Genomic DNA, 18740 nt, shown 5'->3' on the forward strand with positions numbered 1-18740 from the left:
TGTTATTTATATGAACGATACCTTCTTACTCAGCAGATTGACTGTCTGTGTTTATTCAGTGTCACATCTGCTGGCTCCACTTGAACAAAAAGTTTCTGGCTCCTGTTGTCTGTCACTGTGGATCCAATACAATGGGGCCAGCTGGAGTCAAGTCTGCCGTATGTGTCATCCCTGGAGCAGCGAGACGATCCCGGGGATTGCGGAGCGGCTGATGGCACAGCACAGCTGGATTTCCATACCCCCCACGGAATTCGAGGCGCTGGTGGCCAGAAGACTCTTGGTTTGGGTCATGTGCCAGCTGGGCTGAGGATAAAACCGGTGAAACTCCCGCACTCAGCGGATCATCCGCCCCAAAACCCCAATCCAGGCAGAGCAGGATGCTGGGTTGTATCAAGCGTCCCAACGTGCCCCATCCCATCGGTGGATTTCCTCTTCAAACCCTCCAGTGCAGAACTTGCCTCTTTTTTTCTGTGTGGATTCTGTGGCAGGAATGTTGTCGTGCTCCTGGCATGACGGCTCTTATTATGGTCTGTATGTGCACATATGGGTTTCTGGAGGCAGCTCCGAGCCATGTGCAGGCCTCGGTTGGGATCCAAGAGGAGGCAAGGCACAGATCTTCCAGACAGAAACCGTGTGCCCTGGAGGGAGGGGGGCAAGGTGAAGAATCACTGCCAGAGCTCACATGTTGGTTGGAGGTGTCTGACTCGTGTGGGTGTGTGTGTGCAGGCATCTGTGGGGCACAACGTGGTTGTCCTCTGTCCTGCCACGGTGCTGGAGCGATGGCTCTGAGGGACTTGGGATGTCAACAGAGGATTCCTGGAGGTGGCCACCAGCTCAGTGTGATGGGGGGTAATTTCCTGCTGGCACCTCTGGTTTGGTTCTTCCTCTTCCTAAACAACAGCCTGGAAAAAAGGAGGCTTGGGGGGGATCTTCTTGCTTTCCACGACTCCCTGACAGGAGGGGGAGCTGGGAGGGTTTGATCTCCTAGAGAATAAGGAGCAGGAAAAGATGAAAATGGCCTCAAGCTGTGTCAGGGCAGGTTGAGATTGGATATTAGGGAAAAATTCTTGCCTAGAAAGGGTTGTCCAACCCTGGTACAGCTGCCCAGGGCAGTGGTGGTGTCACCATCCCTGGAGGGATTTAAAATCCCTGTGGATGTGGCACTTGGGGACAGGGGTCAGTGGTGGCCTTGGCAGTGCTGGGTGGATGGTTGGACTCGATGTTCTTCAAGGGCTTTTCCAACCTAAACAGTTCTATGGTTCTGTGATTCAGGCTGAGTCAGGTGGTGGGTTTTGGCTGTGCAGCAGCTGGTGGAGGTTGTTGATGCAGCTGAGCGCTCTCCCTCTCCTGACGGTGCCTGCAGGCAGCTGTCCTGGCCCCTGGTAACTCCCAATCTGCAACTGGGAATGACTTGGCAGAGGGCTGGATGGTTTTGCATCCAAATTACGCCAGGAATCATGCTGGTGCAGTCTCATGCCCAGCCACAGTCATAAAACCCATGCTCATGGTGGCCCATTCCATCCTTCTCAGCGAGCTGAGCCTCAATCCAAACCCGGCGTGTTTTCCAGCTGTGTTCCTCCCAGAGCAGCAACCCAGCCTTTCCCCAAAGCCCTGTTGTTGTTGTTGTTGTTGTTGTTGGGTGGTGCTTCCCAGCTGGACGTGGCTTGGGCTGCTGTGGTGGAGCCCCAGGCGTGGAGCCCGTGCTCGGGAATCGCGGCGCGCGGTGCATCCCTGGCACCGCTCGTGGGCTGAGGTTTGTGGGAACATCCTCCGGGCGCAGATGGTCTGTCTAGCACCCTATTGTGAGAGCTGAGACCCCATCATCCACCACGAGAAGTGCTCTAGTTTTGGTTTTTTTTTTTTTTCCCTCCTAGCAAAGGGGGTAGGAAAGGAATGATACGCACGAAGAGGAAGACGTGGTGCTTGCGGGGTTTGTTGTGGGTTGTTGGTTTTTTTTTTTTTTCTTAAGTGGTGCTGTAAAATCTCGAGTGACACTTCATCCCACAGGCAGCAGCAGAGAAAACCAAGCAACAATAAATATTGAAACAGGAGCACAACCTTGCAGACAGACCTCTTTTTTTTTTTTCCTGGTGGAGATGAAGTGTAATCTTAGACATTAACAGCTCTCGCAGTGATGCTGCATCGTGCTGAAAGCCGGGGAGTGCAGCTCGTTGGCATTTGGAGCTGCTGCACGTTGTAAAGTTTGCTCCTATTTTTTTTTTTTTTTTCCCCCCTGGAGGTTCTGGTTAAAAGAACGTGCTTGGCTTTTCCAGAAGGGATACGAGGCAACCGTGGCTTTTCTCCCCGGATTTTGTTTGCTTGTCTGCTAAAACCACCTGAACCCCCTTGGAGCCCTGTGAAAAACCTCTCCTCAACACGAGCCTTGGTTGAACACTTTTTTGTTCACTTTTTGTGCCGCTCCTTTGTTGGGCCAGGACTCCCTTTCCCTGCAAAAGTTCCCCCTCTCTCCCTACGAAGCTGAAAGAGGAAATTCATGAAGACTGCCTCTTTTTTTAATTTTTTTTTTTTTAAAAAGCAAAATCGAGCTTTTTTTTTTGTTTTCTGTTTGTTACCACACTAAACAAGATGGGATCTGGCCAGGGTTGTTATAGTAACTACTAAGATTTCCTCAAGAGAAGGAGGAAAAAAAAAAAAATAGAACACAGACCCATTCATCTCTTCCTCCCAGTTTTTCATTCAGAGTTACATGCTGTTCTGGGGAGAGATAATTTGCAAGACACGCAGTGTAGGTAATTTTCAGTGACAAAAACACATACCAGTAATGAGCACAAATGGCTCTCCAGAATGTTGTGCTGGCACTCCGGAGTTATTTTCCAGCTTTGGAGGCAAGAAAGGTTGTCTTCTCTGGATCTGCAGTCATTAGGCAGTCAGCTGTCAGGTTTTTCACCTCTGGATTATCAGGCTGTCTGTGATATTATACAACTGTAATTTATTGATGCTCTTTCTAGGTAATCACTTCCTCCTGATATGATATTTTTAAACATCCATAAGGCCCAGAGCTGTCAAGAACAACTTCGAGACACTCAAGTCCTGTTGTGATCTTGCAGGATTGCTCCTCTTTACGGGCTGGAAATGCCTGAAACAGCCTAAAAATCTGATTTGTTTCTCGTGGCTGCAGCGCTTCATGGCTTTCCAGGGATCAACCAGCACTCTTAACTGGGTTTTATTGTAGTTGATCATTCCAGCCACAGAGCCCTGAGGGTCTTGCAGGAATTGGAGCCTGTCCATGATGTTGGATTTCATCCTGTGTGTCCATTTCTCAAGATCAGCTTTTCTTCCCTGTGGGATCTTAAACCCTTCTGGAGGAACAGAACGTCACCCAGTGCTGCATCACCAGAAAACACCACCCCAATTCAGAACTCTTCCCTTTTGTCTGATGTCAGGAGGACTTGGCTTGAGAAATAAGGACTCATTTCTCTGTCTGGGATGTTGGATAGTCATGGAAAAGGATGAGCAGTGACTGGCCTGATCCACTGAAACATTCAGGACACATTTCTGCTCTTAAAGACTGCAAGCTCCTTCCAGGAAAGTCCAGGAAAGGACTCACATATTCACTCTACCACTTGCATGTCATTTTTTTATTAAGCTGAGTTTAAATTTTAAGGCAGATTTAGCAAGTGTGGATGGGTTTTTTTGAATCAGCCATGAAAACTTTGATATATGAAGTGTTTTTCTGATTTTTGGAGCAAGGCACAGCCAAGTTTTTTGCTGAAATGGGATTGCCTGGCCTTTGAAGGAAAGGGGGATTCCTGAAAATGCTCAATCATCCGTCTTTGATACTCAAACATCCCTAAAAACTGATGGATGTGGCTTTCTGAATTTCCCAATAGCCCAATAAAAAAGGGAATAGAAGAGGAAAAGAAAGTGCCCACACCTGGTACTAAAATACAGTCTAGTGTTGGCCTTAAATGTCTTTATTTGAGATCCTTCGTGCTCTCAACATCCCCTGGTCCCTTTTGGGATGAGGAATGGATTGTGCTGGAATCATCAAGTGGACCAAAGGCCCACCTGGTAGGAAAAAATCCAGAGAACTCTGGGAAGTCAGGAGCTGGATTTTAATGATCTTCCTGGATCAGTTCAGGATATTCTGTGATTCTAAATCCCGAAAAACTGGTTTAGGAAAGTGTGAGAAGGATGATCCACAGCTCTTTCTGGAGGGGTATGTCAGGCATAGAGCTGAGTGGAAGAGGAAACCAATTTCAGGGCAGCATTCTCAGAAATAGAGCAGAAACCCAAAAATTTATCACTTGTTAGGGGGGTGTGGTGACACAGGGCTGTGAGTGTGACTGGGAACGCTGAGCTTGACCAGCACAGACAAGCCCCATCCCTGAGCCCACGTTTTGCCAAGAACATGAAGGGGTTTTGCCCAGGTTTTTCCTTGCCGGTTCTCCACCTCATTTGGTGTCTCTGTGCAGACTCCCCGCTCTGCTGAGTAGCTCCCAATCCCTGGAAAAATTTATCAAGCACACACACAAAAAAAAAAAAAAAAAAAGGGAATGAAGTGGTGCTGGCGATGTGAGCACAGCCACCGTAAAACCGGCCGTGGGTCCGATCCCAAGCCAGGGAATCACCACAATTCCATATGTCCCGTGTGTGGAACGTCTCAAGGACAATGGTCCTTCATTAATTGCTGCTTTCAGGTTGGCGTAAGTGCTGGTGCTTCCAAGGAAACAACAAAGTGCTCTTTGATGTTGGCGTGAAAGGGAGGGAAGTGGTTTCCCTGCCGCTGATTCCATGGATGCGAGTTCCTAATGAGCCGCCGCGTTGACGGAGGGCTGTGGGAGATGGGAACGGGAACCTTGACAGGACTGCACTAAACCCACATGAGCCACCGTCACGCTCGGGGATGGTTTGGGTGAAACATCCCCTGTTTCTGTTGGAAAAGCTGCCAAAGCAACCGCGCCGGTGCCGAAATGCCGATCCGGAGCCGGCGTCACTCATCTGGGTGAACAACCTGCAGGAGGCTCTGGGGGATGTGTGGCTGAGGGGTTTGTTTGGATTCAGATATTTGGGAGGCTTTGCTTGGCGAGCCGGTGCTCTCTGCAGGTGGAGGAACAGATTTATCCCCACCGAAGCTGACTCGTTCCTCTTTAGCTGGGACTGATCAAAGAACCTTTCTGCCCTGGGGAGTTTTTTTATTTCAATTAAAAAAATATATATATTTTATAGAAATGTATATATTTTCAAGGGGAAAAGGTATATCTTAATATACATATAAACTATAATACTATATATATACATAGATTAATATACAAATAAAATACCTGTGAAGTTACGTATATATTAATATATAATATGTGGATATAATAATATATAATACTGATTTATAGATTAATATATTGATATATGTATAGAATAATATATACATATATTAATATATTAATATATCTATATTAATATACAATACATATATATTAATATACAATACATATATATATATTATGTATACTTGTATACATATATATTGTATATAATATAGTTTATATACACACAATGTAGAATTGTAGGATTGTAGAGTCCTTAAGGATGGAAAAGACCTCTAAGATAATACTATAAATATTTATTGGAATTATTATATATGTAGTAATTATTGAATATTAATATATAATATGTGTATAGACACATATAAATATATGTATATATAAATTAATTAATATATTAATTTGCAATACTTAAGTGTATCTATTAATATGTGCATATATGTATCATCATCCTATATTAATATATAATATATTAATATATTATATATTAATATATTATTATATTTTATTCATATATATTAATATATTATATTATATATAATATATATTAATATATATGTATGTATACTTATATACATATATATTCTATATAATATAGTTTATATACACACAGTGTAGAATCATAGAATCCTTAAGGCAGGAAAAGACCTTTAAGATCATACTATAAATATTTATTGGAATTATTATATATGTAGTAATTATTGTATATTGATGTATAATATGTGTGTATACACATATTAATATATGCATATATTAATATACAACACAGTGTATTTATATATGAATATAAAAATATGTAATACATATATTAATATACATGTATGTATACTTAAATACATATATATTCTATATAATATAATTTATATACACATAATGTAGAATTATAGTTTCATAGAATCCTTAAGGCTAGAAAAGACCTTTAAGATCATACTGTCTTTATTTATTGGAATTATTATATATCTAGTTCTTGAAAGTATTATATATTTATATAGACTTTGCTTCAGCTGCAGAAAGGGTTTTATATTTATATATGTACGTGAATGACTCTTCTGGGAGTAAATTGGTGATTCTGACAGGCTTAGTGTTCCTGTGGTTCCTTGAACGCATGAAATCAGGGAATCAGAATATCCTGAGCTGGAAGGGACCCACCAGGACCATCCAGTCCAACCCCTGACCCTGCCCAGGACACCCCAACAATCCCACCCTGTCCCTCAGAGCGTTGTCCCAACCCTCCTGGAGCTCTGGCAGCCTTGGGGCTGTGCCCACTGCCCTGGGGAGCCTGGGCAGTGCCAACCACCCTCTGGGGGAAGAACCTTCTGCTGAGATCCACCCTGAGCCTGCCCTGGCACAGCTCCAGCCATTCCCTGGGGGCTGTCCCTGCTCACACAGAGCAGAGGTTGGAGCTGCCCCTCATGAGGGAGCTGCAGACCCCCAGGTCTGACTTCAGTCTAAATGTATTTATTCCTCTGTTTTATCACACCTTGAGGAAGATCTTTATTAACACAAACACGGACTTGAGTCATTAGTGATAGTCAGGTTCGAGCTTTCACTGCAATGACAACTGGGTATTTTTAGAGAGAACAGGACTTTTTTGGGAGCACTGAGTTCTTAAAGGAGAAGCTTGATATGGAGAGACTTTTACCTTACTCTTCCCTTCAGCTGTGCCTGCCCAGGACACGCACTGGGAGAGGGTGTAGGGAAGGCCAGGTCTCCAAATGAAGCTGTTTCCCTGTTGGCATCACTGGGAGATGCTCATCTGAAGTGACCTGGAGCGATGCCAGTGCCTGTGACGGGGATTCATTGTCACACCAGGATGTGTCTGCCTGGCCTTAAACTCATTTCAACCTCTGGGAAATCGCTCCTCTCCAAGATTTATCACATCTCTGATACCACAGGGAGACCTTCTAGTGAAAGCTGGGGGTTGGAACAAGATGGTCTTGAAGGTCCCTTCCAACCCAAACCGTTCTGGGATTCCCTGGAGACTCTCAATTTTTATTTTGACTTCTATAGATGAGTTGCAAGGGTTTTTTCTGTTTTCTCTTTTTATTTCTTCCTCTGCACCTCTGACTATTTTCCTCCAGCTTCTATTGTTAGATAAAAACCAGCAGGGCTGTACCAACCAGCAGAAACAAGTGACCACATCTTTTTTTTTCCTTTTATATCTTATGGATAAAAGGACCCATCATAATGGATTTAAGCTGAAAGAGGACAGATTTAGATTGGGTTTTTCACAAGGACCTGGAGTATCAGGACACAGGGAATGGCTTCCCACTGCCAGAGGGCAGGGATAGATGGGAGATTGGGAAGGAATTGCTGGCTGTGAGGGTGGGCAGGCCCTGGCCCAGGTTGGGCAGAGAAGCCCCTGGATCCCTGGAAGTGTCCAAGGCCAGGTTGGAGCAACCTGGGCCAGTGGAAGGTGTCCCTGCCTGTGGCAGGGGGTTGGAAATGATCTTTAAGGTCCCTCCCAACCCAAAACATTCTGTGTTTCTCTGATTCTATGACAAGGTTTGCATGAAAGATAATACAATTTACAACCTTTAATCCATAAAGGATTCAGTTCAGGACCAGGATCACAGACCACTGTTGTTTTTCTTGGCAGAGTCGCCTGAAGGAAGCAGTGCAGCTGTTGGAGGATTACAAACATGGGACTCTGCCCCCAGGAGTCACCAACAAAGAGGTAAGAGGGGAAAACCTTTATTATTATTGTTATTATTATTGTTATTATTATTATTATTATTATTCCTTCAGTTACAGTGGGCAGGATAAGGTGGGCTTTTAGGCTGTGTCTGTGGTCAGATGGTGTATTTTTGGTGTTTCTGCTGGTGAAATCCTGCGCTGGCTTCTCTTGCAAACTTGTGCTCGTCCAATTAAACCCGAAATCACATCATTTTCTTTTGTATTCTTTTAGCTGAATGAAACCTTCTTGTCAGTCCTGTGGGTTCTTGTAGCAGCAGCTGTGAGGCATCACCCCCCCTTCTCCTTCAGTGTTCATGCTGGTTATAATAATTGTCATTTCTCCACAGAAATAAATGCATAAACCCTACCCAAAACCCTCTGGATGTCCTCGTGTTGCAGGTTGTACCATCAGTAGTGGTGCTTCTTGCTGGGTGATGTTCCTGCTGTTGGGGTGGAAGTTGCAGGAGGTTGTGGGACTGTCTCCCCACCTTTATAGGAAGGTCTTAGCAGAGTTTTTGGGGCAGTTACTGAGAAAAGGGTTGTTTTTTGGTAGAATTTTGAGACAGAGGGACGAGCTGGGTGGTCTCTCCAAGAGACCATCAGTCTTGTTTTTTTGGCTTTTGGCTGCTATTTATCTACATTTGGAACTTGTGGAAGCAGAGATTTTGGAAGGGTTAGGCTGCTTTTTGAGCCTTTTACCTCCAAACCTGTATCATGAAACAAAAATCATGAATTTTCTGGCTACTCCCTCAAACTCTTTTCCTTTCCTGTCCACATGTGGCCACCTGACCACAACACGGACACAGGGGCTTTTTTGTGGTCCATGTTTGTGCAACTAGCACAAAATATTTAATTTCTACTTAATTTAATGTCACATAAAGAGCAGGATGAATGGATTGGCAGACTTGCTAGAGGGGGCATAAAAGCAAGGGGTGCCAAAGGACCAGGGAACCTCCCCCCAAAAAAAAGCAGTGGTGGAAATGCTGGAGAACTCTTCTTCCTGTAGGTCAAATAACCTCTTTTACATTTTTATTTCCTGTTCCCAAGTGATAATTTCTCCTCGTGAAAGACAAACACAGCAGGTAAATGAAGGAAATTCAAACTGGTGTTGTCTTTAAAAAGTGGCAGCTGGCGTGGCAGGAGCTGTGTTGGGAAAGGGGCACAGCTTCCACAGGAAAGAAATGGGAAACATCCCCTCCCTGCACGTCACAAGGCACTGCCCTCCTGGTGTTTTGGTGTCACTGCATTCCTTCAGCCATAATCTGATGGTGAGGAAAGAGAACCCGGGGTTGGGGAAGGAGAAAAGCAGGGAGTGATGCAGCAGCAGATGACTCAGTTCCCATCTGCCTCCAGGCAGATGACACCCAAGTCATCCCTGTGCAAACCACGCAGACTTTTGACCTACATTTTGCACGGTGACAAAGCCAGGCTATTCCCAGAGTTCATTCAGAACTGCGGAGGGAGAGAGCAAGGAAAAGCATCGTGGGGTTTGTTTGCCTCAGTCATGACATCACTGGCAGGAGGGGAAACCTGTGCGAGCTGGAGGGGCTCTGAGTGGGAAACAAAGGTGTGGGGCAGAGGAGGAGAGAGGAAATGATGGCAGAAATGCCTTCCCCAGAGAAGTGGCAGCACAGCAGAGTAAAGAATAACAGGGTTTGTAGTAAAAGCTTGGCTCAGTTTTAAGCTGAAGAGGGTAGATTTAAACGAGATTTTGGGAAGGAATTCTTCCCTGTGAGGGTGGGGAGGCCCTGGCACAGGTTGGGCAGAGAAGCTGTGGCTGCCCCTGAATCCCTGGAAGTGTCCAAGGCCAGGTTGGAGCAACCTGGGCTGGTGGAAGGTGTCCCTGCCTGTGGCAGGGGGTGGAACAAGATGAGCTTTGAAGTTCCCTTCTGCGACAAACCATTCCATGATTCTGTGAGTAGATCCCCTCAAGGCTGAATTTTTGCCCAGGGTACCACAACCACTCTAAAAAGGATGAAGATGTCACCTGGAAGCAGGTGACAATCAGAGCCTGACTCCCCCCAGCTCCCCCCTCCTGTCAGGGAGTTGCAGAGCCAGAAGGTCCCCCCTGAGCCTCCTTTTCTCCAGGCTGAGCCCCCCCAGCTCCCTCAGCCCCTCCTGCTGCTCCAGCCCCTTCCCAGCTCCGTTCTCTTCCCTGCACACGCTCCAGTCCCTCAATGTCCCTCCTGCCTGAGGGTCCCAGAACTACCCCCAGTATTGGAGGTGTGGAGAAGTTTTCCTCCAGCCCAGCTCACAGGAGCCTGCCCAGTGAAGATGGACAAAATCATCAAATGCTGTTGGCATTCATGTGTTCCATCTGGGTGAAGGTGAAATTTGAATCAAAAGACACCTGGAGAATATGTTTTTGCTTTCCTCAGGCTAAGTTTTACCACATTTATGCCTTTTCTCTGCACCACTGCCTGCAGGGTGGACTCTGGCTGCGAGGCATTAACAATGTGCAGTTGTTCTGGTCCTGATTTGGGAAAGGGATGTGATGCAGCTCTGGGGAGGTGCCCACTTTGTGGCTCACCTGCATGGGCTGATGTTGGAATAAAGGACTGAGCCATCTGATGTTTCATGTAGCTGATAACTGAGTGTCACACACTCCTCTGATGCACTGAGAGGTTGCCACAGGCAGGCAGGAGAGAGCAGATGAGTGGTAATTTGATTTTTGACTGACTTTGGGGGTTTTTTTCCCCCTCTTTGACTGTCATCAGAGCTAATCCCTTTGTGTTCACCGTGGGCAAGAAGTGTGAGTTGGAGCAGTGACTTGGCTCATCTCGTGTTGTATCTGAGAGAGGACAAATTGCTGTCATTACTCATCAAAAAGGCTGTGCAGAACTTCAGTGATGCTCAAGAGAGCAGAACTCGGCTTTATCTTCTTAGTTTAAGAGCTGATTTGGGTTTAGCTGCTCAAACCCCCCCTGAAAAATGCAAAAAGGCATTGGAAAAAGGCTCTTTGGGCATGGCTTGGGAACAGCACGTGCCGAGAAGGGACAGCCTGAATGGTCTTGCGTTTCATAATCAGAGTGAAAACCACGACCACCAAAAAACCAAGACTTCAAAAATAGCAGCCTGGGCAGAGTTTTAAAGCATTAGTTCTCTGAGAACTCGATGCTCCCCCCCCCTCAAATATCAGCTTTGAGATCAAGGAGACGGGTTGTTTTGACAGAACGTTTCACCAGTCTCCCGACGGATCCACTCCGGCGGAGCGGCGCGTTTGGCAGTGCTCGAATTCCTCCTTTTTTTTCCTCCCCTCATTCAGGAACGGGGAAGGATGGCAGGCAGCAGCTCAGCATGGGCTCTATCGCTCTGCTGAAGTGGCTTCACCACGTGAAAAATGGAAAATAGGAGAGCCTAAAGCTATGTCGCGTCAAGCATCTCCTCCGCGCGCGTCTCCTTGACAGGGCTCTCGTGGAACGAGGCTCTCTCTTCTGCCTTCCCCAGGCAGATTTTTCAAAATGAAGCTGAAGTGGAACAGTTAGGGGCTATCTTAAGGTAAAAAAAGAAAAAAAACCCAAGCCAACTCTGAAGAGACGTGATCATTAAAGAAAAAAAAGCTCTGAAGAGGCGTAATTGTACTTTTAGCAGCTCCCCATGAGCGGTTTCCAGAATCAACGCGGCTCGCTCTCCGAGATGGTTCCCGGACACCAACACTTCCAACACCTACAGCTCTGCCCCTTTCAGGTCTCTCACACTCACCCAATAATTCTTGGTTTTGCTCTGGGAGCGATTTTGCCGCTCAAGAAAACGACCATTGACTCAAGGTGGTAAAATCCCATTTCTTGGGCGTCATTAGGAAAAATGGAGAATTGATCCCTTGGCTGTCGATAGCTGCTGGACTGCTGAGAGCTCCTCATTGAGGGTTTATCCCTACATTAGAAAGATGTTTTAAAAACATGATTTTTATCGCTGCTGTATCAAATTATTTAGTCAGCAAAACAGGGGAGAAGTAGCTGCTCGATCAGGATTTATTCAGAGCAAGAAAACGCTCTCCAGTCTCCACTTCTACAGCTCAGCTTGGTTTTTTTTTATTTAAATATTTAAGAACCAGACTTGTTTTTTGTTAAATACAAAGCTGAGTGGTTCACATTCCACTTATTAAAACCCCACCAACCCAAAATATTCAGTGTAGGGGAAATACCCCACACTGTCATTGATCTCCCTCTCTTACAGGCTCATGAATTCATATTTTTTTCTCAAAATAGAAAGATATTCCTGGTAATGCAACTATTTGTAGTGGTTTTTTCTGTTCCCTCGGTCGTGTGGGTTAAATATTTTAAAAGGATTGGAGAAGAGCTTGGAGCAGAAACCCCCTGAAAGCCTTGGGAAGGTTTGGTCTCCCGGTGGGGGATTTTGGGTGTCTCAGTGTTGGGTGATTGGACTGCACAGATCCAGAAAGGATCTGTGATGGAGGAAACAGCTGTTTCTTATAATGATTTAGAAGTACAAATCTTTGCTGTGAAAACACCAAGTGAACTGGTGGGTTTAGTGAACCCCCTGTGCCTTGGTTCTGTTTGGTGACCGTGTCCATCAGTGTCTTCCTTTGGCTCATGGAGAGGGTAAGTAATTCCAAGTGCTGGTGTGTCCTTTTATGGCCTGTGTCCCCTTTCATCTGCCTGTCCCAGGGGAAGCTGGAAAATAGTAGGATCCTTAGAAGTGGGAGAAAAAAAAAGGAAATATGTAGGATTCATGTTGATGGGAGAAACAGTTGTCATTTATGTCCCATCTTTTTCTGTAGGTGTTCTATTCATGGAATCAAAGAAGGGTTTGGAAAGGGTTGGAAGGGACCTTAAAGATCATCCAGTCTCACCCCTGCCATGGGCAGGGACACCTTCCACTAGCCCAGGTTGCTCCAACCTGGCCTTGGACACTTCCAGGGATCCAGGGGCAGCCACAGCTTCTCTGAGAAACTCATCCCAGTCCCTCATCACTCCTACAGGGAGGAATTCCTTCCCAATCTCCCATCTCTCCCTGCCTTCTGGCAGTGGGAAGCCATTCCCTGTGTGCTGTCCCTCCATCCCTTCTCCCAAGTCCCTCTCCAGCCTTCCTGGAGCCCCTTTAGGCCCTGCCAGGGGCTCTCAGGTCTCCCTGGAGCCTTCTCTTCTCCAGGGGAACCCTCCCAGCTCTCCCAGCCTGGCTCCAGAGCAGAGGGGCTCCAGCCCTGGCAGCATCAACATCTTACTGCCCTTCTAGAAGAATTCCTTCATACATTCTTTGCACTTTGTGCTCCTTCTTTAACCACGGAATCATGGAATGGTTTGGGCTTTGAAAAGACCTTCAAGACCACCCAGTTCCACCCCACCTACCAGGGGCAGGGACACCTCCCACCAGCCCAAGTTGCTCATTTAAGTGACCTCACTGTACTTAACCAACCTTTTTTTCTTAAGCCAACCTTCCTCCCAGCCCGCTGCAGGAGAGAGGGGTGTGTGTGTGGTAGAAGTCCTGGAGCCACTTGTGATGGTGGCTCCACGGTTGGCTCCCCAGGGCTGGCAGGATCCGGGATCCGTCCCCGCGCCCGGAGCTCCGGTGGCTGGTGCGATCTGCGAGTGGGTAGGTGAAAATGACACACACACGAGTGCACCGGGAGCCAATTTGCAGCAGAAGGTATAGACTGTAACATATCCAATTCCAAACAGGGCAGGCAATTCCCCAAACTGCCTCCTGGAGGGAATCTCCGCTGGAGCACAGAAGAGGTTTCGTTCGAGGGGGGATATTTGCTCCTCTGAAAAACAAGGGCTGGAAAATATCAGCCTGATAAACAAGGAGGAAGAGCCAGCTTGCCTAAACATGGACGTTTTCCCTGTTTTGGGAATGTTGGTGCTGGGGTTTAGCCTCAAAGCAAAAGGCTGTACCAACTGCAGGGCATAATGATGTGGCTTTTGTCCTTTATCCTCGGGCTTCTTTGCCTAATTTGTGGGATTGCATCTGTGTCCTCTGTGTGCGCGAGTCCCTTTCCCAACCTGTCCAACAGACCAGCACAGATTGGAGGAACAGATTGATGCTGGCATGTCAGCAGTGGGAAAAGTTGAGGGAAGCAGCACTCAGCGGCTATCGGCTCCAGAGGGATGGAAATCATTCCCTGGTTAGGACACAGCTGCTTTCTCGGGGGGAGTTTTGTGCTCCGGGAATGTGCACGGCAACAAAACCCTTTTCAAGGCTGTCCACGTTTAGGCACCAAAGATCTGCCTTGGAGGGATTGCAGTGAGGGATATTTCATGAGGAACTTCAGGTTTGTCTATTGGTTCCTCCCCAAAAACACCTTGTAGTTTATTTTTCCTAGCTGGAATTTCCTGCAGTCATTCCACGCCAGAACTGCATTCCTGACGTGCCCAGCAAAACGTGCCCTTTGTGGGCTGAATCGTGTTGGGGACTTGAAATTGGGGTGGAAATAGCTGCTGAGCTCTCAGCTTGGTATCACTGCTTAATATCACTGCTCATCAGCCTAATAGTGCTCCAAATATTCAATATTTGGAATGCTTCAGGCTGGTGGAAGTTGGGATCAGAGCCCTGATTTGCTCCATTTGTAGGTTCATACCAGTCTGTCCTAAAAATTCAGTGTCTAAGCGAGAAGTAGGGTACAGTCTAAGAAATACAGTGATGAAGGTTCATCATCCTCTTCTACCTCCCCTCTGTCCCCTCGGTCCCCGTCTCAGGTTGGCACCCCCGGCTTCTCCCTGTGGTCCTGCCAGCAGAGAGAGGTAAAGAGCCACAGAATAGCAGGAATGTGCCTTGAATGAGGACTCTCAAGGGTGAGTGATGCTTTCTCCCTGCAAGGTTTCTTATTTTTTTTAATGCCAAGAAGAGATTTATAAACTCGTGCCCTTCGTTCAAAGCCGCCCTTGGGCGTACCCAGCCCGAGCCTTGTGGGGGTCGCTTAAAGCTGCCCCCACAGCGAAGGGGCTGCCTATTAAATGTATCCTTCCCTGGAATTTCAGATGTGAACTGGCACAAGTGTGTTCTGTGCCCAGAATATTGCAGGGAAGGTGCGATGCCATGGCAGCTCTGAGGCAGCCCTGCCATGTCTCTGCTCCCGGCCATGTGTTCCCACCTCCCTGCTGCCTTGCACTGGCACAGCTGGTTGGTTCAGGGAGCTGATCTTAATAAAAACTAAAGCTCCCTTCCCCCACTCCCAAAATGCTTTCCTTGATGTCTTTGACTCTCCCTGTATTTTCCTCTCTGCTCTACGTTGTCTGGTGCAACGCAAGGGATGGGGTGCACACCTCGGATCGGGAGGGGTGGTGGGGCTGTGGTGCCACAAACAGCCAGCTCGAGCTGCTGAAGGTGAGATAAACCTGTGGTGGAGGTAGGAAATCAATCCAGGCATCGTAAAACCAAGAATAAACATCTTGAGCTGGGGATCTTTTGTGGATCTGTAGCCCTGAGACACCAGGTTTTGAGATTTTTTTTTTTTTTTTTTTTGGATGCATCTTCCTCTTCGCAGCCTCATAGGCTGGTTCGGGCTGGAGGGGACCTCAGGAGGTCCTCTGGTCCAACCCAGCCCCCTGGATTTACCGTTGGAATTCTGCCCGTTCATTTGACTGTGTGTTTGCTTGTACATCGTGTTAAAGATCCACAAACATCTATTTGTTGGGAAACAAGGTCTCAGCGACACAACTCTGATTTTTGTACCCTTAGCTCCGCCCTCGAAGCTTCACCCCTCAGCATCAGGGGGGTGGTTGGAAGGGGAAAAAAAAAAAAAAAAGAACCAAAAAAAAAAATTAAAAATAACCCCAAGCTGAATGAAAACTGCAGCTTTTTGAACTTGTCCCTTGGAGACAGACATTTGCTATTCTCCAGCCAGCCCCTTCCTGCGAGCGTTGGCGGAGCACGAACCGTGGTGTGTCAGTTGTGACTTCTCACTCCTCAGCCTTTCCAAATGCAGTTTTGGCAACTTGCTGTTTTGAAACTGTTTCATTTCTTCCCCATTAGTATCAGTGAAGTGAAAAGAGGCTCAGCAGCCTAATGGGCATATATTTATTGCTGTGTTCTTCCCTCAATCATGTTAGCAGCGGGAAGAGCCGCTCACGCCGTCCCAGACACAGCAGAGAACAATGAATCTATCAGAGACTAAACAGGAACCCTTTTGGGGAATAATGGCTTTTCTTAACAGTGTTGATGAAGAGCGAAGAGGCCCATTTGCAGTAAACTGTAATTTTTTTCCCCTCTGGTCTCTTGCAGGATCTGATAAACCGTTGCTATATCTCTTGTCCTGCTGCTCCCTTTTCTTGGCAAGAAAATGCCAGTTTGCTGCTCCAAGGGCTGAACTTGGACTTTTCTGTCTTCTGCAATCTAAATATTCTCTGTGGCACCGAGCTGGACATCTTAGGCATCATCAGAGGACAAAAGGAGCTGTAGGTTAATGCCCCTCAAAGAACCCTCTCTGAATCACTGGATGCTGCTCCTGATGCTCTTTCTCGGTTACCAGCTGGCTTTGTTTCAGCCCAGCATTTCAGGATTAAGGGAGTTTATCTAAAGTCACGTCTAGATTACAAATCAGATTAGATTTGCGAGCTTCATGTGGCTAAAATGAGATGAGAGGAGATGAGATGAGATGAGATGAAGCAAATCTGATCTGGAGCAACCTAGCTGGATTAACAAACCTGGCTTCCCAAGCAGGGGCGTTGGACCAGATGGCCTTTAAAGGTCCCTCCCAAATCAAATGATTTAATGATGGTATCATTAAGCAAATTATACCAGTGGTACCAACATAGATACCAATGGTATCTAAATCCTTCTCCAACCCTGGTGCAAGTGATGGGTTTCAGTGAGTGGTTCTTATTCTGCAGCAGGATGCTGGGAGGATTAATTAGTTAATGTTTATTGAGTGCTGTGAGGCTGCACAGTGTTATTTCAGTGCTGGCTTATGCTGTCAGTCAGGACTTGATTCTGGTTCCACCTACACTTGGTTTGTATCTGTGCAAATCCGTGTGTTGAGCTGGAATTGCTCGTGGATTCCAATGTGGTTCCCAACATCAAGGCACAGGGAGGTGACTCAGCCAATGCTCTTCAACGTGTGGATTTGTCCAAAGGTTTTATGGATGTGCAGATGGGCAGGAGCTGGGACTCAGCAGGACCAGGGCATTGCCCATCCCCTGCTGAGGCACCTCCAGCCCTGGGGGCAGTTCTGGGACCCTCAGCCAGGAGAGACATTGAGGGGCTGGAGCGTGTGCAGGGAAGGGAACGGAGCTGGGAAGGGGCTGGAGCAGCAGGAGGGGCTGAGGGAGCTGGGGGGACTCAGCCTGGAGAAAAGGAGGCTCAGGAGGGACCTTCTGGCTCTGCAACTCCCTGACAGGAGGGGGGAGCTGGGGGTGTCGGGCTCTGCTCCCAGGGAACAGGGACAGGAGGAAAGGGAACAGCCTCCAGCGGAGGCCAGGGGAGGTTTAGGCTGGATATTGGGAAAATTCCTTTATGGAAAGGGCTGTCCATCCCTGGCACAGCTGCCCAGGGCAGGGGTGGAGTCCCCATCCCTGGAAGGATTTAAAAACCATGTGTGGCACTTGGGGACATGGGTCAGTGGTGGCCTTGGCAGTGCTGGGGGAATGGTGGGACTCGATGATCTTTAGGGGCTTTTCCAACCTAAACAATTCCCAGATTCCATGATTCCATTCTGTGAGTCACCGATGCTTAAGACAGCAAAGGAATTTTCCATTGGCATCCAAGAAGGGCAGTGGCTTCTGGAGCCTCTTCTGCTGACTTATTTCCCTGCCAGGTGAGAGCAGAAAATGTAGAGATACCTCGTGTGGAGCTTTATCTCCTTAGAGCTAAAACCTTCTGAACATTAAGATTTTAGGAGCAGGGTTGGAAAAGCTCCAGTTCCCACTGAGGAGCAAGTGTAGACAGTGGTTTTTGTTACCTTGTTTTCCATATGTATCAGGAAAGCCAGGCAGCACATCCCATATCTGTTAGCAGGTGGAGTTGGGCACCTCAGCCGGGTTTGCAGGCATTCAGGTGGCATTAAACGTGGACCCAAAAGCTCTGGGATTTCCACCATTGTAAATCTTGCTAAAAGCCTCCAGCCCCCACCCTGAATGCTTTGGCTGGAGCTTGTTTGTCTCTGTGTTAAATATCACTTTCCAAGAAGTGGGATTTTGGGACTGAAGCTGGAGGGAAGTGGGAGAAAGCCACGCGGAGCAGGAGTGATCACACTGCTGGGGGAGAAAGCACGGGTGGGGAGCGAAGCAGAACGTGGGGTGGCTCTGTCAGGCTGCACCAAACTGCCTCCAGCTGGCAACTGGTGCTTAATTTTAGTGAAATGCTAAAAATAAAGAGGTGTTTGTTTGCCTTGGTGTCATCTGCCGAGAGGTGATGCCTGGAGGGGCCCGACCGCCGTTAATGCCTTGAATAACTAGGAAGGCAGCAGGGAAAATAGTGGAATAATTCAATGGTTTGGGGTGGAAGGGATCTTAAAGACCATCTATTTCCCAACCAAGGGACACCTTCCACTAGACCAGGTTGCTCAAAGCCCTGTCCAACCTGGCCTCGTGGTGCTGGGAGAGGTGATGACGTGTTGGAAGGCTCAGTGCAGTGGGAGCTTGGGAGGTCTCGATCCATGACCTTGGAAACTTAAAAACAATTGAAAAAAATCTCAGAAGCAGAGTGAAATAAAGGTGAAATTGTATCAGTGAGAAGCACCTTGTCTGGGGTGGAGCCCCTATTTCAGCAAGTGGGGCTCAAGGGATGAGGCCAGGGATGGATGTTCTCCTCTATCTGTGTTTCCTGCTGATTCCACCACATCCCTGGCCAAAGTGCAGTGAGTCCAGAGAATTTGCTGCAGGAGGT

General features: G+C 47.2%; 1 protein-coding gene across 1 annotated transcript in view; it reads left to right on the forward strand.

Annotated features, from left to right (window-relative positions):
- The window catches only part of SFXN5 (sideroflexin 5), a 97860-nt gene that overhangs the window by 13639 nt on the left and 65481 nt on the right, over positions 1–18740 (forward strand). Inside the window, exon 3 of the mRNA XM_050321068.1 lies at positions 7882–7959. Within this exon, the coding sequence (XP_050177025.1) occupies positions 7882–7959 (78 nt within the window). The remainder of the gene's footprint in view (positions 1–7881; positions 7960–18740) is intronic.

Source organism: Myiozetetes cayanensis, unplaced genomic scaffold (genome assembly GCF_022539395.1).
Source record: "Myiozetetes cayanensis isolate MyiCay16 unplaced genomic scaffold, myiCay2020 scf26, whole genome shotgun sequence".
Lineage (NCBI taxonomy): Eukaryota > Metazoa > Chordata > Aves > Passeriformes > Tyrannidae > Myiozetetes > Myiozetetes cayanensis.